Source organism: Hyposmocoma kahamanoa, unplaced genomic scaffold (genome assembly GCF_003589595.1).
Source record: "Hyposmocoma kahamanoa isolate Upper Pololo Valley unplaced genomic scaffold, ASM358959v1 78, whole genome shotgun sequence".
Lineage (NCBI taxonomy): Eukaryota > Metazoa > Arthropoda > Insecta > Lepidoptera > Cosmopterigidae > Hyposmocoma > Hyposmocoma kahamanoa.
The window spans coordinates 8364950-8382881 of NW_020653945.1; the positions used below are offsets into that span (position 1 = coordinate 8364950).

The window sequence follows — 17932 nt, forward strand, 5'->3', positions numbered from 1 at the left end:
TAATTGAAAGTTGCTTTTCATTAAACAACAAACTACATAAATACCCAGTGAAGCCCCGACGCAATAGTTCCAATTTGGCGAGTGCGATCCAATTACTATCGCAGAGTGTCGCCAACTTTCAGTAAAATGCCGTCATAAAGTGCGATATCCCACTGCGAGAACGCTTTATTTTCCTATAAAAGCGTTTTATCCACGTATAAAAGCTTAAATCTGCGCGGAGCTTTCCCCGGTGGCGAGCGGCAAAAAGAGCATTAGCGCGCGGCAACATGGCAGCGGCACGCCCGCGGCCGCGCCCTCTCCCGCCCGCACGTCTCGCACCGCCCCGCGCCCGCACCGCCCCCCGCGTCATTGGCCGGCGCCGCCTCCTGCCCACCGCGCCGCGCCGCACCGCCGCTCCGCCGTCAGTCGCTCTCCAGATCTCGTCTCGTGCGATTCGTGTGCAAGCGCACACCACACTTCGTGAAGTAACTACGACTCTACCTCGTCGTTACAGTGGGACTTTGCCATCGAACTTGTGAACTTTCCTGTGATTTTCTCGACGTAGCATTAAGTGCTCAAACATACTAGAGGATTGTTGTTGTAGAGCGGCGCGCTGCATTTTTGCGTCTCAAAACGTAACCGCAAACCGTTCGCGAGGTGCACATGACTGAGTAATTAGGCGGCAAAGTGGGTTATTGAGGTGCATCGGAAGTGGCGATGCGCTCGCGGCAGAGACCAAGCAGCCGCGAGTCACAGTTGCAAAAAGTGTGAATCGGCATCTCGGTGCGGCGGGTGCTGGTGGTGGTGAGATGAGCCGGTCGCGGTGACCGCGCGTTGGCGTTGGAGTCAGGAGCGACGGCGAGGTGGCGGCGAGCATCGCGCTGGGAGGTAGCGGCGCAGCGGTCGAGCGGGGGTGGCATACCCCCGCGCTGGATGCGGCAGGGTGCGCAGGCGCCGCGGCGGGCGGCGGCGGCGCGCTGGCGATGACGGTGCAGCGCGACGAGCGCGAGGCGCGCGCGCCACGCACGCGGTTCATGATCACGGACATCCTTGACGCTGCGCCGAGAGACCTCAGCGCGCATCGAGACTCCGACTCCGACAGGTCGGCTACAGACTCGCCAGGTTAGTTTCCTTTTTACTTTTCAACCCAATGTCTTCCATAGGTCGAAAATTAATGATAAAGAACAATGAAACAAGTTGACGCAACAAATATAAACTCTACACTCACCGAAATTTCTTTAATAAGTTTAAATAGTTTGCTCTGAACTTGAAGTTCTAAAATTGAATCCGGCGCAGCACCGTACAAAAGACATCAACGAGTGACGGGTGTTAAATGAAATTGAGTTTTATATCAATCATTTTTAACTTAAAATCTAACGTACGCACACAATATTTTTAAGTATGCGGAATTGATTAATTAAATTACAAGCTATGCTAAAATCTAACAATGTACCTTCTACGCCAAAAGTGGACCACGTCTATTTCGCTTTCGATGGGATCACGTGAATATTTAAAAAAAAGACTTCAAGTATACTTATAAGATTATGATCTCCAACATGAAACGCGTGTCATTCAATAAATACATTATAGAACCTGAATAAAACGATTGGCAGTGCTGGCATTAATGACATTATTGATTGCAGCTGAATGCAAATTCTAACAGGTGTATATTTTGTGTAACGTTGTAACTATCATAATATCTGTCCAATTAATAAATGAGTTAAGGAAATTATTGTAAAATTATGAAAATATATGTTTATAAGATCTATTGGTCGTATAGAGATCATGTTAAGGTGTAGTAACTCGATTCTACAAGATTTAGTATCAGGATCAAGAGATCAGAGGTGGTTGCAGGTGGCGCGTCCGACCGGCACAAATTTTGTGTGACTTGAGAGCTTTCAATTTGACTGCAGATTGCCTTCCTTTTATATTATTTATTATATCAACATTTCATTACATTTAAATTTACGAATGAATTAAAAAAAAATATCCGGCTCGAAAGACCAACGTCTGAAGCCTTACTTTGACTGTAGGTATTTGGAGTTTTCGAATAACAACAAAGCTGTTGGCAGTTGTTTAATTTATTTAATGAACATGTACGGAGGACAAAATTACAGGAAAATGTATTATTTTTTGTAAGGTAGAGTTCCCATAAATGCAATCTAGTGTTGCCTTATTTACATTTACTAAAGACAGAATTTATTACCATTGATCTCGTGATGGTACTTTTTCGTGTCATCCAACATTTCCAAATTAATTATAATTGTACTAACATAGTTTTAGTTTTTTCTTTTTGTAACTAACATCATTAGGTATCTTACCAAACGAAAAGTTGTTGAATCATTTTATCAGTTTTAAAAGTACCGCATAGTTTCATATTATTGATTTTTTATTTCATTTAAAGCTTGTCATGTAAGCGTGCCGTATTATAATTTCTCATTAATGTTTTAATGAGCAGAAATATTAAATTATTCACCTGGGCCCGGATTAATTAAGGTCTTAGACAAACGCTCTTATCTGATCTATTTCTACTACACACATTATTTTAAACTAAATTTATTAATGCTTTTTAATGCTCGCCACGGTTGAAGAGATTGAACTTTTTAGTTTAAGCCATTTTATTGTATCTGAATATAATAAGGAATTACGAATCCGTACATTAAACCTTTGCTAAATGATATTTTCGATCTTAAAAACGTTATAATAGCATTTTATTAATAAATTTATTTGCAATTAAATATACTTTAATTTTTAACTTAAAATAGTAGTAAATTATAGCAACGATATGTTATCTTCTCTTAAAAGTTATATTTAAAAAAATAACACTTAGATAGATCTAAAAACTAAATTATGTTTGAGTTTCGATCGCATTATCCCGTCGACGATTTAATAGACAGGCCGATAAGTCCGAGGTGTTAAATAAATTAAATAATAAAATGTATAATGGGTACGATAAACACAACCCGTTCTCAACACTCGGGCGAGATAAGTAAGCCCTTATAAAACGGTTCAAATTAATCCTGGCTGAAAGGATCCTCGACTACACCAGGGAAAAAAGAAAAAACTGACGTCATAATCAGCTTTTTGTCAAATGTCAAGCTACGTTCGCTTTTTAAATTTTTAAATAGCTCACCGAAATCCACGGCTATAGATCGTACTCTGTGTACAATCGTGAATACAACCTTTTACATAAAAATTTTAGGGTCATATCAATTTTATTATGTGTTAAACAACTGAACGTGCCATTGTGTGGGAAAATACCATGTAATTTTCATATTCTTGACCATATATCTCATGAGTTTACATCCCAATTATTGTCTTTAACATCCGCTGGCAGTAATTAAACGTTTCAAGTAACTGTAAATAGAAAACTTCTCGAAACGTAAATTGAAAAAATATACTTATATATAATAAACATACTAAGAATGAGAAAAAAATACAACGTTTATAGCAATTAATGCTCAAACAAGCCAGGCTGACAATTGAACTAAGTAATTAATCTCTGTATAATGATGGGGTGAGCAGTCACACCATCAAATTCATTACTAAAAAACATATTTAATTGTGGGTGCTTGCGTGAGGCATCTGTTGCGCTTTTCTTATAAGACATTGATCTCGATATCTTTGACGGTATGAATGAATATCGCATTAGATTATAAAAACTTTCATAAATCTTTATTTTTATATTAGGACAATATTTTGAACCAACTATATTGTCACAATAGTGTTCTTGTCCGTTAATTTCAAATGTCTAAAATTATACCTCTTAATACCATCGCGTATATTTTACACGCAAGTAATTTGAAACGTTTAAGACACTTCATAAAATAAGAACGTTGACGAGACAAAATCTAGACACGAATCAATTATGTCATCGGTTGTACCTTTATTACCGTCAGCCACTTTCTCGTTACTCGAAACGTCAAACTAACCTCAAATGCGCGCCAATGCTTTGCTAAGCTTCTTAGCATACCTCACGGAACGTCTCTAAATATTGAACTCTATTCTTAAGCAAATAAAGATTACAATAGTGCGTGATTGAAGCGTGACTTTTGGCATCGCGATAAGGACAAGAAGGTGACAATTCTTTCATCGCTCGATAACATCAAAAGTTTTTATTGTGACAATAAATAGATTATCAGTGATATAAATAGGGTCCGTTTTAGTTCTCATAATACGGCTCCCATTCGCGGCTTTGCGTCGCATTTGACAGGCGATGCGAGCTGTGAAATTGAGTTCAATTTTTGAATATAAAGGCTCGTCTCAAGACTGTGATTAAAGTTTTTTTAAAGGGGATTATTTACAGTTTGTTTAGCTGTACTAATGCTTAGGCTGTCATGTGAGTAGTTCAAAAATTTGGATTGGAAACTTATTTAAAAGAACTTGAATAATACTTTTTCTTACTTTCTTTTCTTTTTCTACTTTTTCTTACGCTTTGACTACTTTTAATCGGATATTGGCCTCCCAGTTTATAACTACAAATCTTTGCACCATTACTAACTAGTAGATACATTGCCGTATAATATTTAATATAATAATAGTTTTATAAATAGCATTTATATATTTCAAAAATTTGGATCACAGCACATTTATAACATATAGGTTAAAGATTGACAAGAGATGATCCTAGGCTCTCAAAATAGGGTAACCTGAGACAGAGGAGTCTGTATTCCTCCATGTCATAAATGCAATATGCAAATTTTTGAATAGGAAAATTTTTTAATGTTAATATAATATTTTCTTCAACCTTTTCTGCTTTTTTTCTTCTTCTTTCTTTTTTTTCTTTCTTCAACCTTTTCTACATTTTTCTGCTTTCCGGAAACCATTATGGTTTCCGGAAAGCATTGCAATAGTAATTCTTAGGTGGTCAAATAATCGAATTCTCTATACGACCAAAGCAACGAAATTTACCACGGGGCACTACCAGGAATACCCAGACCAGAACAAATCATAAAAGATCATTTCCCAATTTGGTCTTACCGGGAAACGATACCTATTCTTGTAGAGCCTACAGTAGTGCTAACCGATACGCCACCGAAGTAATCAGATGTCATATTTTATGTCACCTACTAGTTCATTTAAATATCCATACTTATTACATTTCCTGTAATTATGCGCGATATATTGTATTACATTACAATATAATACGTTACACATATGGATATACGTAATATCCATACAAGTGATGTGTAGGAACCGTATAATAGCCACAGAGCGTCGATATGTGGAAAAATATCGCAAAATGCATAATTTTTCATCCGATTTCACTTGAATGCTCTTGTCAAGTATATTTCGATGGTTCGCTTTGATGTCGTATGTTTACTCGATACATTTGATATTAGGTACTATTATGTGAAACTACGAAAAGAAATCTGAAAGCAAATTATCGAGTTCTTAGGTTTTCGCGATTACACATTGGAAATGAAACCATTTTTTAAGATCTATGTTTCGGGTCCTTTACAGGTCTTATGGTCACGGTTGTCTAATACCTTTACTAGGACATGGAACCTGCATAGGGCCCAAAACGGTTTTTTGTAAGTATACGCGATTTAGATCCGAAAATGTTTTGTTTCCTATGAACGCAAGTCAGTCCGGATAGTAGAGTTGTATATGATAGTAAACGTTTTTTTTTGGCACCTGATGGTAAACTGTCTTGCCTGTTAACCTCTTAACAATTACAGTGCTATTCAGAGCTTTAAATTGCAAAGGTCTGGGGGCACTACCACTGCGCCTGTCACCCTGAGACATAACTTGACAAATCCCATGTGCCTGTAATTTCACTAGCACCCTTACCCTTCGAAACTGGAACAGAGTAATGCTGACATTACCGCTTGGCGGCAGAAATAGGTAAGGTGGTACGATAACCTTGGACGAACTTTTTCACAAGAAGCTCTACAGTTACTAGAAATAAACTACTACGTGAAATATAGATAGATAGATAGATGCACTTTATTGCTTACACACAAAAACAAAAACGTACATAACTAAGAAGTAATGAAAGGGCAAAGGCGGTATTATCGCTGAGAGCTATCTTTTCCAGACAACCTGTGAGACAGAGGAAAAATAAACAGAGAAGGAAACGTAGTGTGTCTGTGGTAAAATTGTAAATACCTTCATAAAAACTTGCATTTCATTAGGGAATAATAAATAACCATATTGTAATCCTTGTATACCTACTATACATATATGTATATATGAATATACATAAATAAGCTTATACTTACGAATAAATATACTTACAAGTTGAAGACTAAGACCGCGCCGAAAGATTTTTGCATTCAAGTTTTTAAAAAAGGAAGCGAATTAGAATGTCGGATTTCAGAAGGAAGTTCGTTACATAATCATGCAGCCTGAATCGCAAAGGAATTTTCGAAATAATCTGGCGGGTGAAAGGAGGCTTTAGTATGTGACCCTGGGATCGATCCCACATTTAGTTTAATTTCCATTAAGTTTCTGTATTAACGGTCAATAGAGGTTATTTTAATGTGTTATTATTTATTACTCAGGTGTAGAAATAACTAGAATTTTATTTGCACAGTGTTTAATCACGAACAATTCTCAAAATTCCCTCGAGTAGGCTAGATTTGAACTAGCACGTGTTTGCCAGTCCGGGGCTAATCGGTCTCCCAATTGAGCTACGGAACAAATCAGCAGACCTCTTCAGTTTCTCTATGAGCTTGTTGCCTATTTTTTGAGTTTTTAATTTAAACGGCTTTCTGTCGCAGCGCCAACTTATGAGAAACCTATGATACTCAATATGGCGATTTTTAATTTTCCTCAGAGATACACTCCCGATTGAAATAGTGGTAGATTTCAAATTTTAATTGTAAATTAAACACACTAATAGTTTGTTGAAATGCAATCTGTTGTGTAAAGAGCCCATTTAATAACAGCTTTTCTACGTAATTAGTGCCGCAGAATTATTGACTGCTGCGCAGGCGCAGGCAAACTGCGTTAATCAACTGATCGTAATCATTAATTAGAACGAGGAACTTATTGAAGAAATATAGTTTTAAACTGCTATACTTAACATTACAAAGAATACTTTATAGTATTAGGTCATACTCACATTATAGCTCTGTAATTTATTAGGAAATAGGATATACAATTATTTTATTTACGAATACATGCAACTCTGATAACATCACCAATTTTTGCACGGAAGTGGTAAATTTGTTGTTGTACATTAAAAATATGTAACTGTATGCATAACTGTACTGCTACAAGCAAAATAGGCGCCTAGATGTCGAGTTGTGGACACCAGCTAAACACACCATTAAAAATCTATATTAGATTTTTTTTATAATAAAATCAAGTGACGGGACAAACAAGTCTTGCGTCTGATGGTATATTACACGCCTGCCCATAGTTACGGATCTTTGCGATTTAAAAAACGCAAAGATCCTTAACTACGGAGGGGCACTACGGCGGCGCTTTAAATCGCAAAGATCTGAGGGGCATTGCCACTGGGCCCTTCACACTGAGACATAAGTTGAAAAGTCCCATGTCCCTGTAATTCCACCAGCACCCTTACCCTTCAAAACCAGAACACTGCAATGCTGACATTACTGCTTGGCGGTAGAAATAGATAAGGTGGCAGTACTTCCCTGGACGAACTCTTTCACAAGGAGCTCTACTGCTACTGATAAAAATCTATAACTATTTTTGTACCTTGAAAGCCACTACAGAAACTGGGCGCACATGGTTTAAATTGCCTTTGGGTTCCACCGCTTAACAATAAATAAAAATGGAATTATCTATGTCACATGGTAACCCACAAATAAATGTTGTGAAAAAAATAAAGCTTGCACTAACCCATCGAGTATTTAACCAGCACTAACCTAACATTCATATTTGAAATTTTAAAATAAGAAATTCGAGTATTCAAATAGAAAGGAAAAAATACGGGGAAGTTGCCAGACAAGTTTTCCCGCGAAAAAATATCGGAATATTAAATGATTGAAGAAAAATTACAATCTAAGATCTGGCAGTATGGCTAATTAGAGGCCATAACATGCCTCGAAAGGCGTAAAATTTGACTACTCGCATAGAAAAGGAATACCTAAACTAATGCAATACGCTCTTCGTCGTTGTACTGTGTTATGGCAATGTGTAGTGACGTAACGCATTGTGCGCTTGTGCCGATGCCACGCTACACCGCTCACACGCAGTCATCAACGATCAATTAATTTGTTCTTGTGCGCATACGTTAATACTCTTATTAATTTATGTAAACTGATAGATAGATTTTAATTTTCTTTTATGAAGTGGCAGATCAAAACCGGTAACATCAGAATTTGTAGACAGTATGCTAGTTGACCTCGACGTATATATCTCGGCCGGATTAAATGATGACCTCAAAAAAAAGATTCAATGACTAAATGAATATTAGCGGAGCAAGCAAAAGCGGTATGATAGAAATGTAAAAGCAAGCGGTGGGTATACGATAGGTACCTTAGAAAAAATGGAATATCATATGGTTAATCAGGTACCATACAAAAAAAAACAAATTATCGTTTAGTACAAGCTTAGACAAGTAGTCAAACTAAGCCATAATAAATAATCCGCCATTGCTCCCTGCATTTTTATTTTATTTATTTTTATTTTTTTAATGTACTGTCAGCAAAGTTGCAGTCTTACCGGTCTCAAAAGCAATGTTGTTTGCAGGCAGAGAATGTAGCTAGCCAAACCTTTACTTTGTGCACGCTATTTTTAAGATAAACTTTTGTTTATAACTGAAATATTGTGTAACCCTTAAGCACCTTTGGTTGGTGACCCTTAAGGTGGTAGATAAAGCATCAACTTTGATGACAATAAGATAGGCTTGATGGATAGTGAAGATGCGTACGAGGTAGGTACACGGTCGTCTTAGATACCTGTTTACTCTGGCCGTAAAAACATCCTGACAATACAATTCGAGAAATGCAGAACCTAATGATTGTTGAAGCTTTGTGCGAGTCCGTAAAACATCTAGGTAAAGTATAAGGGTGTAATCACTCATCTCTTTTAGACCTGGTGATGGAAAGGAATTTGTGAAATTGAATCACATAAAACCAGTGTGTTTACATTCATAATCACTAGATCTGTAGATGACATAGATGGCACGTTTACAATTGTCTCTTTGGACGAACGGTTACCATGCTGCACTGCTATTTTTAAAATCTCTTTCTTAAATATTCGTTAACAGTACCTACACACCTACTGGGCTCATAAATGTGCTTAAAATAAATATGAAACTTATTCGACCTATGGAAGTTAATAAAATGTTTGAGTATTGAGTGTTAAATATTAACACAAGTAGTTCTTATTAATCAACAATAATTTCCACCACCTACAGTGACAAATCTATTTTTCTGGGTCTGAATAGACTCATATTTTACTTTTTATCTCTCGTAATAGTGATAAAGGTTAACGGTGGAATGACACGATAAAGATAATCAAGGAATTGCATTCTTTTGCACTTTTTTTTTGTAATTGTTTCGATAAATGTTCCTATTCACCCCTATAATACAATCATCTGATGATTATCTGTACATACAAATAAATCCATTCTCTCACTCGAATAAGGATATATTTAAACGAGCGCGATCCTCAAACAAAATGACATTTAAAAAATCCGTTTTTATGAAGCATCATGTTGGAAAAGGTGCATCTATTCATACTGTACACAGCGAGGAGGCTCTTTCTATGCGCCAAGGGACTCTAATCCACGCGCGTTTACGTACTGCATCCGATGCGTATTCAGTCCGAATCCGAGATTATACAAATCTAGAAAAGTCGGACCCACTTCGGATGTCGCTTGTGCACTAAGTCCGATTCGAACACGAGAAAATACATATATCGCTTGTACACCTAGAGATAAAATGATCCCTGTGACATTTACAAGTACGTATAGTAGTGCCCAAACATTTGTACGAGGGAGGATCGCAACGCAGCTACAGATTGTAAAAAAAAACAATATAATCCTAGAATAAAAGAAGCACCGCCATGCTTACAAGAAGAATAATGACATTCATTACGTACAAAGAAATTTGTATTGCTTAATGAACTTAATTTTCAAACAATTTAGAACCGTTGAAAAGTTATTCTTTATTAACTGCCTCCGTGGCCGAATGGTTACCATGTCGAACTGCCACGCAGAGGTCCCAGATTCGGTTCCCGGGCCGGGAGAATTATTTGTATGGCCTACATTTATTTCTCTCGTGAGTTTGGGTGTAATTAGTGTTTGTCTATGTGTGTGTCCATGACACCCGCGACACAGGGTTTCCCTAGTGTGTGCGTTATTATTATTATTATTATTATTATTATTCATATTTGGCAGATTGTTTTAAAGAATATCTAAGAATGACTTCTTTTTTTCCTCTTAAACAAAAATAAATAACATCAGTAGTAGAAAAACATTTTCAGGGTTACACATTCAAACTAGACAAACAAAACATTATAGTTTTGTCATATCTGTCTATATGTCTATTATATGAAATTTTTCTCGTTTGTTTGTACGAGGTATTTCATGAAATTTGGTGTGATGTCTAAAACAGAAATGAATAAAAATTAAAAAAGAAATACATGTTCTGAAACGTGCACGAAAATTTACGCTTACCTTTTGCACAAAACTTCTTATGTCTCAGATTGACGGGTGCAGTGACAGTGTCCCTCAGATCTTTGCGATTTAAAGCTCTGAGTTTAAGACACAGCAACTGTTATGGACAGGCGTGTCGCTTACGCCTGGTTGTAACACAACTTGTACGTCCCGTCACTCGGTTTCATAAAAAAAATATTTAGCTAAAAAATCTGTTTATTAAATAGAGCAGCTCACCGTTTTCCTATAACCGTAGAAATTTAAACAAAGACTCTCAGACTGTAATAGACTTACTAACCATTAAATAAATAAAAATACTGCCGTATCACTGTTATTTGACACCGTTTGATACTTCATGAGGTCGCTAATAACAATCGTTTATCACCTTGTGCCTGCGCCTGTCTCCGCATTGTCTAGCAAGGTCCACCAATGAACTCTATCAGTCACGATTTACAAGCGCCCACCTGCATTAATTGTCGTTTTGATTTGGAGTTACAGGTAATTTATGTGCTGACAAATTCGTTCCCTTGATATTATAAAACCATGTGTAATCATACGTCAGAAGTGCTTTTGTCATATAAAAGTCATAAAAATAATACGAAGTGCATGAAACAGATTAAGCATAAAAGTCATCGACTAATTTCGTTCGTAACTGGCTCCGTGGCCGAACGGTTACCGTGCTGGTCTGCCACGTAGAGCTCCCGGGTTTGATCCCGGGTCAGGAGAAATATTTGTATGGTCTACATTTGTTTCTCTCGTGAGTTTGAGTGTAATTTGTGATTGTGTATGTGTGTGTTCTTGGCACCCGCGATACAGGCTTTTCCTAGTTAGGGGCTATGAGTTTGTGCGTTATTATTATTATTATTATTATTATTGTAGATTCTTGAAGCCTCTCTCCTGAAAAGTTATTATTTTGCAGATGTGGCCTTATTATTATTACACAGAGTGCGAATTGTAGCATATTATTATTCTATTATTTTATGATGCTAAGCTATATGAACAAGTCGTGCGTCTGGTGGTAAGCGACACGCCTATCCATAGCAGTTGCAATGCCACTCAGAGCTTTAAATCGCAAAGATCTGAGGTGCACTGCCACTGCGTCCATCACCCTGAGACATAAGTTGACAAGTCCCATGTGCCCGTAATTTCACCAAATGTTTATTTCTGTGTTTATTGACTATAACAAAAAACATCAACATTTTGCGTTTGTCATCTTCAAGTAATGTAAAGGAGACACTTAGTCTACCAAAGACCAAAATAAAAGACGACGAGACTACGACTACCACACTTGGCTACTCATCTGCTGTTAAGGGATAATGTAGCCGTCTTTGCTACGCGGTAGTAAAGATACATTTTTTTTTATAAAAGATAAGTGCGCTTTTGAGCTCCATCTCACCTGATGGAAAGTCAGATGAGGTTGATGATGTAGCATGCACACTTAAATAATTCTTATTCACCCTCGCCTTGAAAAGGTCCAAGTTATAGCGTTCGGGGAACAAGTCCGCAGGCAGGGAATTCCACTTCCTAGTCGCTCGCCATATAAATGTGGACGCGACGCGCTTCGTACGAATCTTGGGAATGTCCACAACATGGGGGTCCACAACCCTAGCCCACGTCCAGTCCCCTGATGATGGAGAATGGGGAGGGCGGAATCAAATTATGCAACTCTGCAGCTTCGCCTCTACTAATTCCGAGTCACCTATAAGCCTCTTGACACGCAAAATAAATCATCTTATTTTTTATTTTAAAAATATACTCGCAATACGCATCTATTTTTATCTATATCATTTTAAACTCGCAATACGCATCTATTTTTATCTATATCATTTTAAAATTCAAATCTCGTTGTATACAATTTAAAACCACCGAATAAACTAACTTCTAAATGGCTGCCAATTTAAATACTTTCAATTATAAATTATTATATTATTAATTAAGAAGTAACTGTCACATAAGTGAAATAAAAAGATAAAGCTGACCTTAATCTGTACAAATTAGTTGGTGATACGGTTTTATTAAGCAATTAAAACAAACTGGCATCAATCAGCCGACTTAAGAAATTAATATTCAATTATCGGCTTAACTTAATGTAGATATGAGTTGCGTTATCCTATACGTACCTAACTTATGTTATGTTTTTATAAGTACTTTAGGATGGGTTTCATGTTATTAAAGTCAGGTTTATTTTTCGTGCTATCTTCCCAGAGTTGGTCATTTTTACTTACGTTGTCAATGGATTTGCATTTATTGTCTTTACACTGAGCTCTCGACTGTCGAATGATTATCTAATTAATATATTTCTTATAACACAATCATGGTTAATAATAAAATAGAAAGAATAACTGTAGAGCTAGAGATGCTCAGTGTTTCCAAATCAATGTATTGCCCTCCGGAACAATGCGTACAGTACATGTATAATCCATCCAAATCTTTAAGTTTTCTGCAACTAAATATACGCAGTATTAATAAAAATTTTGACCAATTTAGACTTCTATTAGCACAAATTAAAGCTCCATGTGATGTCATCGTGTTGACTGAGTGTTGGCTGCAAAAATCACCATACATACCTACTTTATCTGCATACGAATCCTACTATACTAAACGACGTATAAATCAAAACAGTGGTATTGTGTTGTACGTACGTAGGGGGCTAAACTGTAACGTATACGAGTTTACTTCTCTTATAGGTGCGAACTGTCTTGTTTGTAAGATGGGAACTGAGCTTGCTCTAGTTTCCATCTATAGATCACCCTCAATACATAACATAGATACTTACCTAAATAGTCTCAATGATCTTTTATCGAGTTTGAATTCCTTTCCCTTTATAGGCGTAGTGGGAGATGTTAACGTGGACATAAAGGATGACAGCACTGACTTGCGATCTGATCAATACCTGGACTTGGCTGCTTCACATGGCCTTTTGCCTGCGCATACCCTTCCAACTCGAGAAGAAAACTGTTTAGATCACGTTTTGTTGAAATCCAAAATGTCTTCTGTTACCATGGTGATTCAGTCAGATATCACAGACCACTATCCTGTACTGTTGTCGACGCAGTTTGGATGCAGTCTGTCTCATATTTCCCACACACGTACTAAATTGGATCAAAGTGCTATTGTCCAGGATATCATTGAGTCTGATCTTTCAGAAGTGTTGTACTCTTGGGACGTGAATGCTGCGGCAAACTTGTTGGTATCGCGTGTATCAGACATAGTCAAAAAACATACAAAGGTCTTTACTATCACTCGTTCTAAAAGGATTATTAAAGCCTGGATAACTCCGGGCCTACTACGCTGTATCCGCAACAGAGACTCTATGCACAGGAAACTTAAGAGAGACCCTAACAATATTATACTTAAAATAACGTATACGCGATATAGAAATTTCATTAATAAACTCCTTAAAACCTTAAAAAGATCTTACTTGAAATCACTTCTAATGAATGCCAAAAACAATGCTAAGGCGACTTGGGATGCAGTCAAAACCATTACAAATATAAATTCTAGAATTAATCCGTCTGATTCTTTGCTCAAATTACATTCCGACCCGGTAACGTCAGTAAACTCAGTCAACCAGTTTTTTGCTGGTATAGGGATCGATTTAGCGAATAAAATTCAACCATCTTTGTCTGAAGTTAGCCGCCTTCGTCTGGCTCAATCTCCATGTGCAGAATCATTCGCTGTTTTGGATGTTGACAATGGGGAAATTGAAGGGTTGATTTTGAGCCTGCGTAACAATTGTGCGGTTGGTTGGGATGGTATTTCCTCGTCCATTTTGAGGTCGGCGCGTCATGTTCTGGTTCCATTACTTACCCATATCTGCAACTTGTCCCTTTCTACTGGGATATTCCCTAACGTATTTAAAAGAGCGCTGATACATCCTATTCACAAATCTGGAGACAATGACGTCGTTAATAATTATAGACCGATCTCCGTTCTTCCGGCTATGTCGAAGATACTGGAGAAGGTACTAAACTATCGATTAACTAACTACCTGGAATCAAAACACTTACTTTCTAGTAACCAATTCGGCTTCAGACAGGGAAAATCCACCAATGACGCAGTGTCTGCGCTAATTAACGATGTTATCTCCCACCTTGATAAGAAAGACAAATGTCTCTGTATATTTCTAGATATTACAAAAGCTTTCGACACGGTCTCCATCCCTTTACTTCTGTCAAAATTAGAAACATTGGGTATTAGAGGTACCCAACTGGATATTTTCAAAAATTATCTATCAGACCGCTCGCAGGCTGTTAAGATGGGGAGTTATGTTAGTTATGATGAACGACTTACAATTGGCGTTCCGCAAGGAAGTATTCTCGGACCTACCCTCTTTACTGTGTATATTAATGACCTGTGCCAACTTCAGCTTCCAAATTGCAGGATCTACACCTATGCTGACGACACTGCCCTGCTAATACATGGCAATACATGGGAAGAAGTGCGTTTACTGGCTGAGAATGCTTTTACTGCAGTAATGAGATGGCTAACCTCTAATCTACTCACTCTTAACATATCTAAAACCGTATTTATGCCGTTCGCTCACAAGCGGGTTTCCATTCCACCCACTTCTACATTTCTTATAAAGGCCCATACCTGCGAAACTCCAAGTCATAACTGTACTTGTCCTTGCATTGCAGCCACCAGTCAGGTGAAATATCTCGGTGTCATTATTGACCAAACCCTTAGTTGGCGCAATCACATAAATTATTTGAATACGCGTGTCCGTAAACTAATATATGTCTTCAAAAACCTCCGACAAGTGGCTGATGCTGACACCCTCTACATGACTTATTCTGCCCTTTGTGTATCCTTGCTCACTTACTGTCTTACAGTTTGGGGTGGTGCGGCAAAAACTACTATACTTAAACTGGAAAGAGCCCAGAGGGCAGTCCTAAAAGTTATGTTTAAAAAACCCTATCGGTATCCAACTTCGTTATTATATGCCCACACCTCAGTTTTGTCGGTTAGGCAGTTATACGTACTACAAGTGATCTTACAGAAGCATATCCTATTAAAATTTGACCCTGCTATCCTTAAGAAACGTAAAAATAATTATGTCTGTCCAAACAGGCAACATAAAACTACTTTGGCTGGAAAACACTTCCGTGTACTCAGCTCGCGTTTATATAACTCCTGTCATAGTAAAATAAATATTTACTCTCTTTCCCGTTATGAAGTCAAGAAAAATGTTACAAATTGGCTAAAAAGTCATGACTACGCTGCCACAGAGTCGCTGTTAAGGTAATTTCATATTTGTTGCATTTTCATAGTTACTCACAGAGGCTGTCTACTTCCATTCAAACTTATGGCTTCTGACTCTCCTATTTTCAAGACCTTTTTATGTACTCAATGGCAACAATTTTAACAAACCCACATACATCTCATTTACACACATGAACTTTCGAATCACTCAAAATACATAACACCCACACTCCACTATTTTTTGACACACTGCTCCATTACTAAACTAACATAGTTTAAGTTTCACATAAATTACACTAACTCTTTCTTTTGCATCTTCTGTATAAGTTTTTTTTTTTAACATTACAAATTTGTCCCTTCTGGGTCCCAAATGAACAGTTATATTGTACTGGTTTTGGGACTACAGACTTCCTTTTTGTATTCTCGTAAGCCATATGCTTAAAATATACGATTGATGCTTTCCCGCCGTGGCTGCAACAGTACCATCTGCGAACACAGGTTAAATCCTTCCGTAGGGTCTGCATGTTGCCTGACTGGACAGCAATCAATCAATTGCTAATTAAGTATTGTAACTATCTCTCCAGTAACTGTGAATGGCTATCAATAAAGTTATTATTATTATTATTATTATTATTATTATTATTATTAAACCTAGCGTAGTGGAGAAGGAACGCGTTTCAATAGCACATCTTTATTTTGGCATTTAACTAAAATAACTTTTTATTAAAATAACTTTGGAAGATAATGTAAATTTAGTAGCAGTAGAGCTCCTTGTGAAAGAGTTCGTCCAGGGTAAGTTGCCTGCCAACTTACCTATTCCTGCCGCCAAGCAGTAATGTCAGCGTTATTGCGTTCTGGGTTTGAAGGGTAATAAGGGTTTGCTGGTGAAATTCAGAGAACACAGAACTCTTTCACATGGAACTCTAATGTTACTAAAATAACATAATGCGTATACGAGTATACTTCTTCTTGTACTTCTCGTCGTCTTAAGGTGTATACCTCGTATGTGGTTTCTATGTAATTTTTAAGGATGAAGATAAAAGTGTGTTGTAAAATCATAAAATGTACTAAACGCAATAATGTTTGTAGGTAGCATTTTAATTAGTTAAATTATACCTCTTCCAAATACTATATTACATTAATACATTTGAGCTAGAAGTTTTTCTTTTACAAAAATCAGTAAAAACGAACTATGTGAAAACACGTATGCGAAGTTTTCACCGTAAGGCGCCGTTGTATAAGAGCTAGGTAGTTGTGGGTTGAATAATTTATTGCAAATTTTCTGTCCAGTTCCCTAATTTTGAGCTCATCTGACATGAACTTCGCTTGTAATAGCTTCAGCTTGGTCTTCGTTTGCCTTTCTGTCTTTCGAGCTTGCCTTTCGTAATATTTTTACAAAAACTGTATAGAAAAAGAAACTTTAACCGAACTTTGTGGGGTACACAACACGTACTTAATGATATAACTATATAATATGTACACATACTATATTGTACGTTCTGTTTTGATAGTTTAATGTGTCTTACACAAATGTTTTTTGAGTTATTTAGACTGTACTTACACAATTAACAAAAAATAGACCAATTTTCAGTAATCCAACTTTATATTTCTTTGATTATTATTTTGTCTGTTTCGTAAAATCAACCCTGTTATTAAATATTTTTTAATGTATTGTCGGTGATGTTTTCTGTATTTTAATGACTGACAATCGGGCGTCTACTGTTTTCATAATCATCATCAACAACCCATTTATACATGCCTCTGCTGGGCACTGGTCTCCTCTCAGGCTATAGTTAGGCCATAGTCCGCCTCGCTGATCCAATGCGGTGGTAGTCAAACCATTATGCTACCACGGCTTTTAAGCTTTCTTATCTACTGTTTTATCCCTTGCGCGTTTTAATACTTTTATTATTCATCCAGCTTACGACTAGTTTTTAAAGGCTCTAATTGGGAATATTATGATAGTTATATAATCATCCATAATTTATAGCTTTAAGAAAGATACTACTATCTTTCTTAAAACTCTCGTTTTCAAAAATACCTTAAATATTTTTTTCTGCTCAATCCAAGATCAACATACCTTTTGTTCAAATGGCAGTGTATTAGTTATGTGCCAATGTATTAGTTCGTTGTATTTCTCTCCAAGGTGGGCTATGGCAAAATAACAGC

At 37.0% G+C, this 17932-nt stretch overlaps 1 protein-coding gene across 1 annotated transcript in view; it reads left to right on the forward strand.

Moving 5' to 3' along the window:
* The first annotated feature begins 776 nt into the window (after positions 1-776).
* Positions 777-17932, forward strand: part of LOC113232903 (homeobox protein B-H1-like) — a 38571-nt gene continuing 21415 nt past the window's right edge. The window contains exon 1 of the mRNA XM_026467796.1: positions 777-1101. Coding sequence (XP_026323581.1) covers positions 963-1101 — 139 coding nt within the window. The 5' untranslated portion in view covers positions 777-962. The remainder of the gene's footprint in view (positions 1102-17932) is intronic.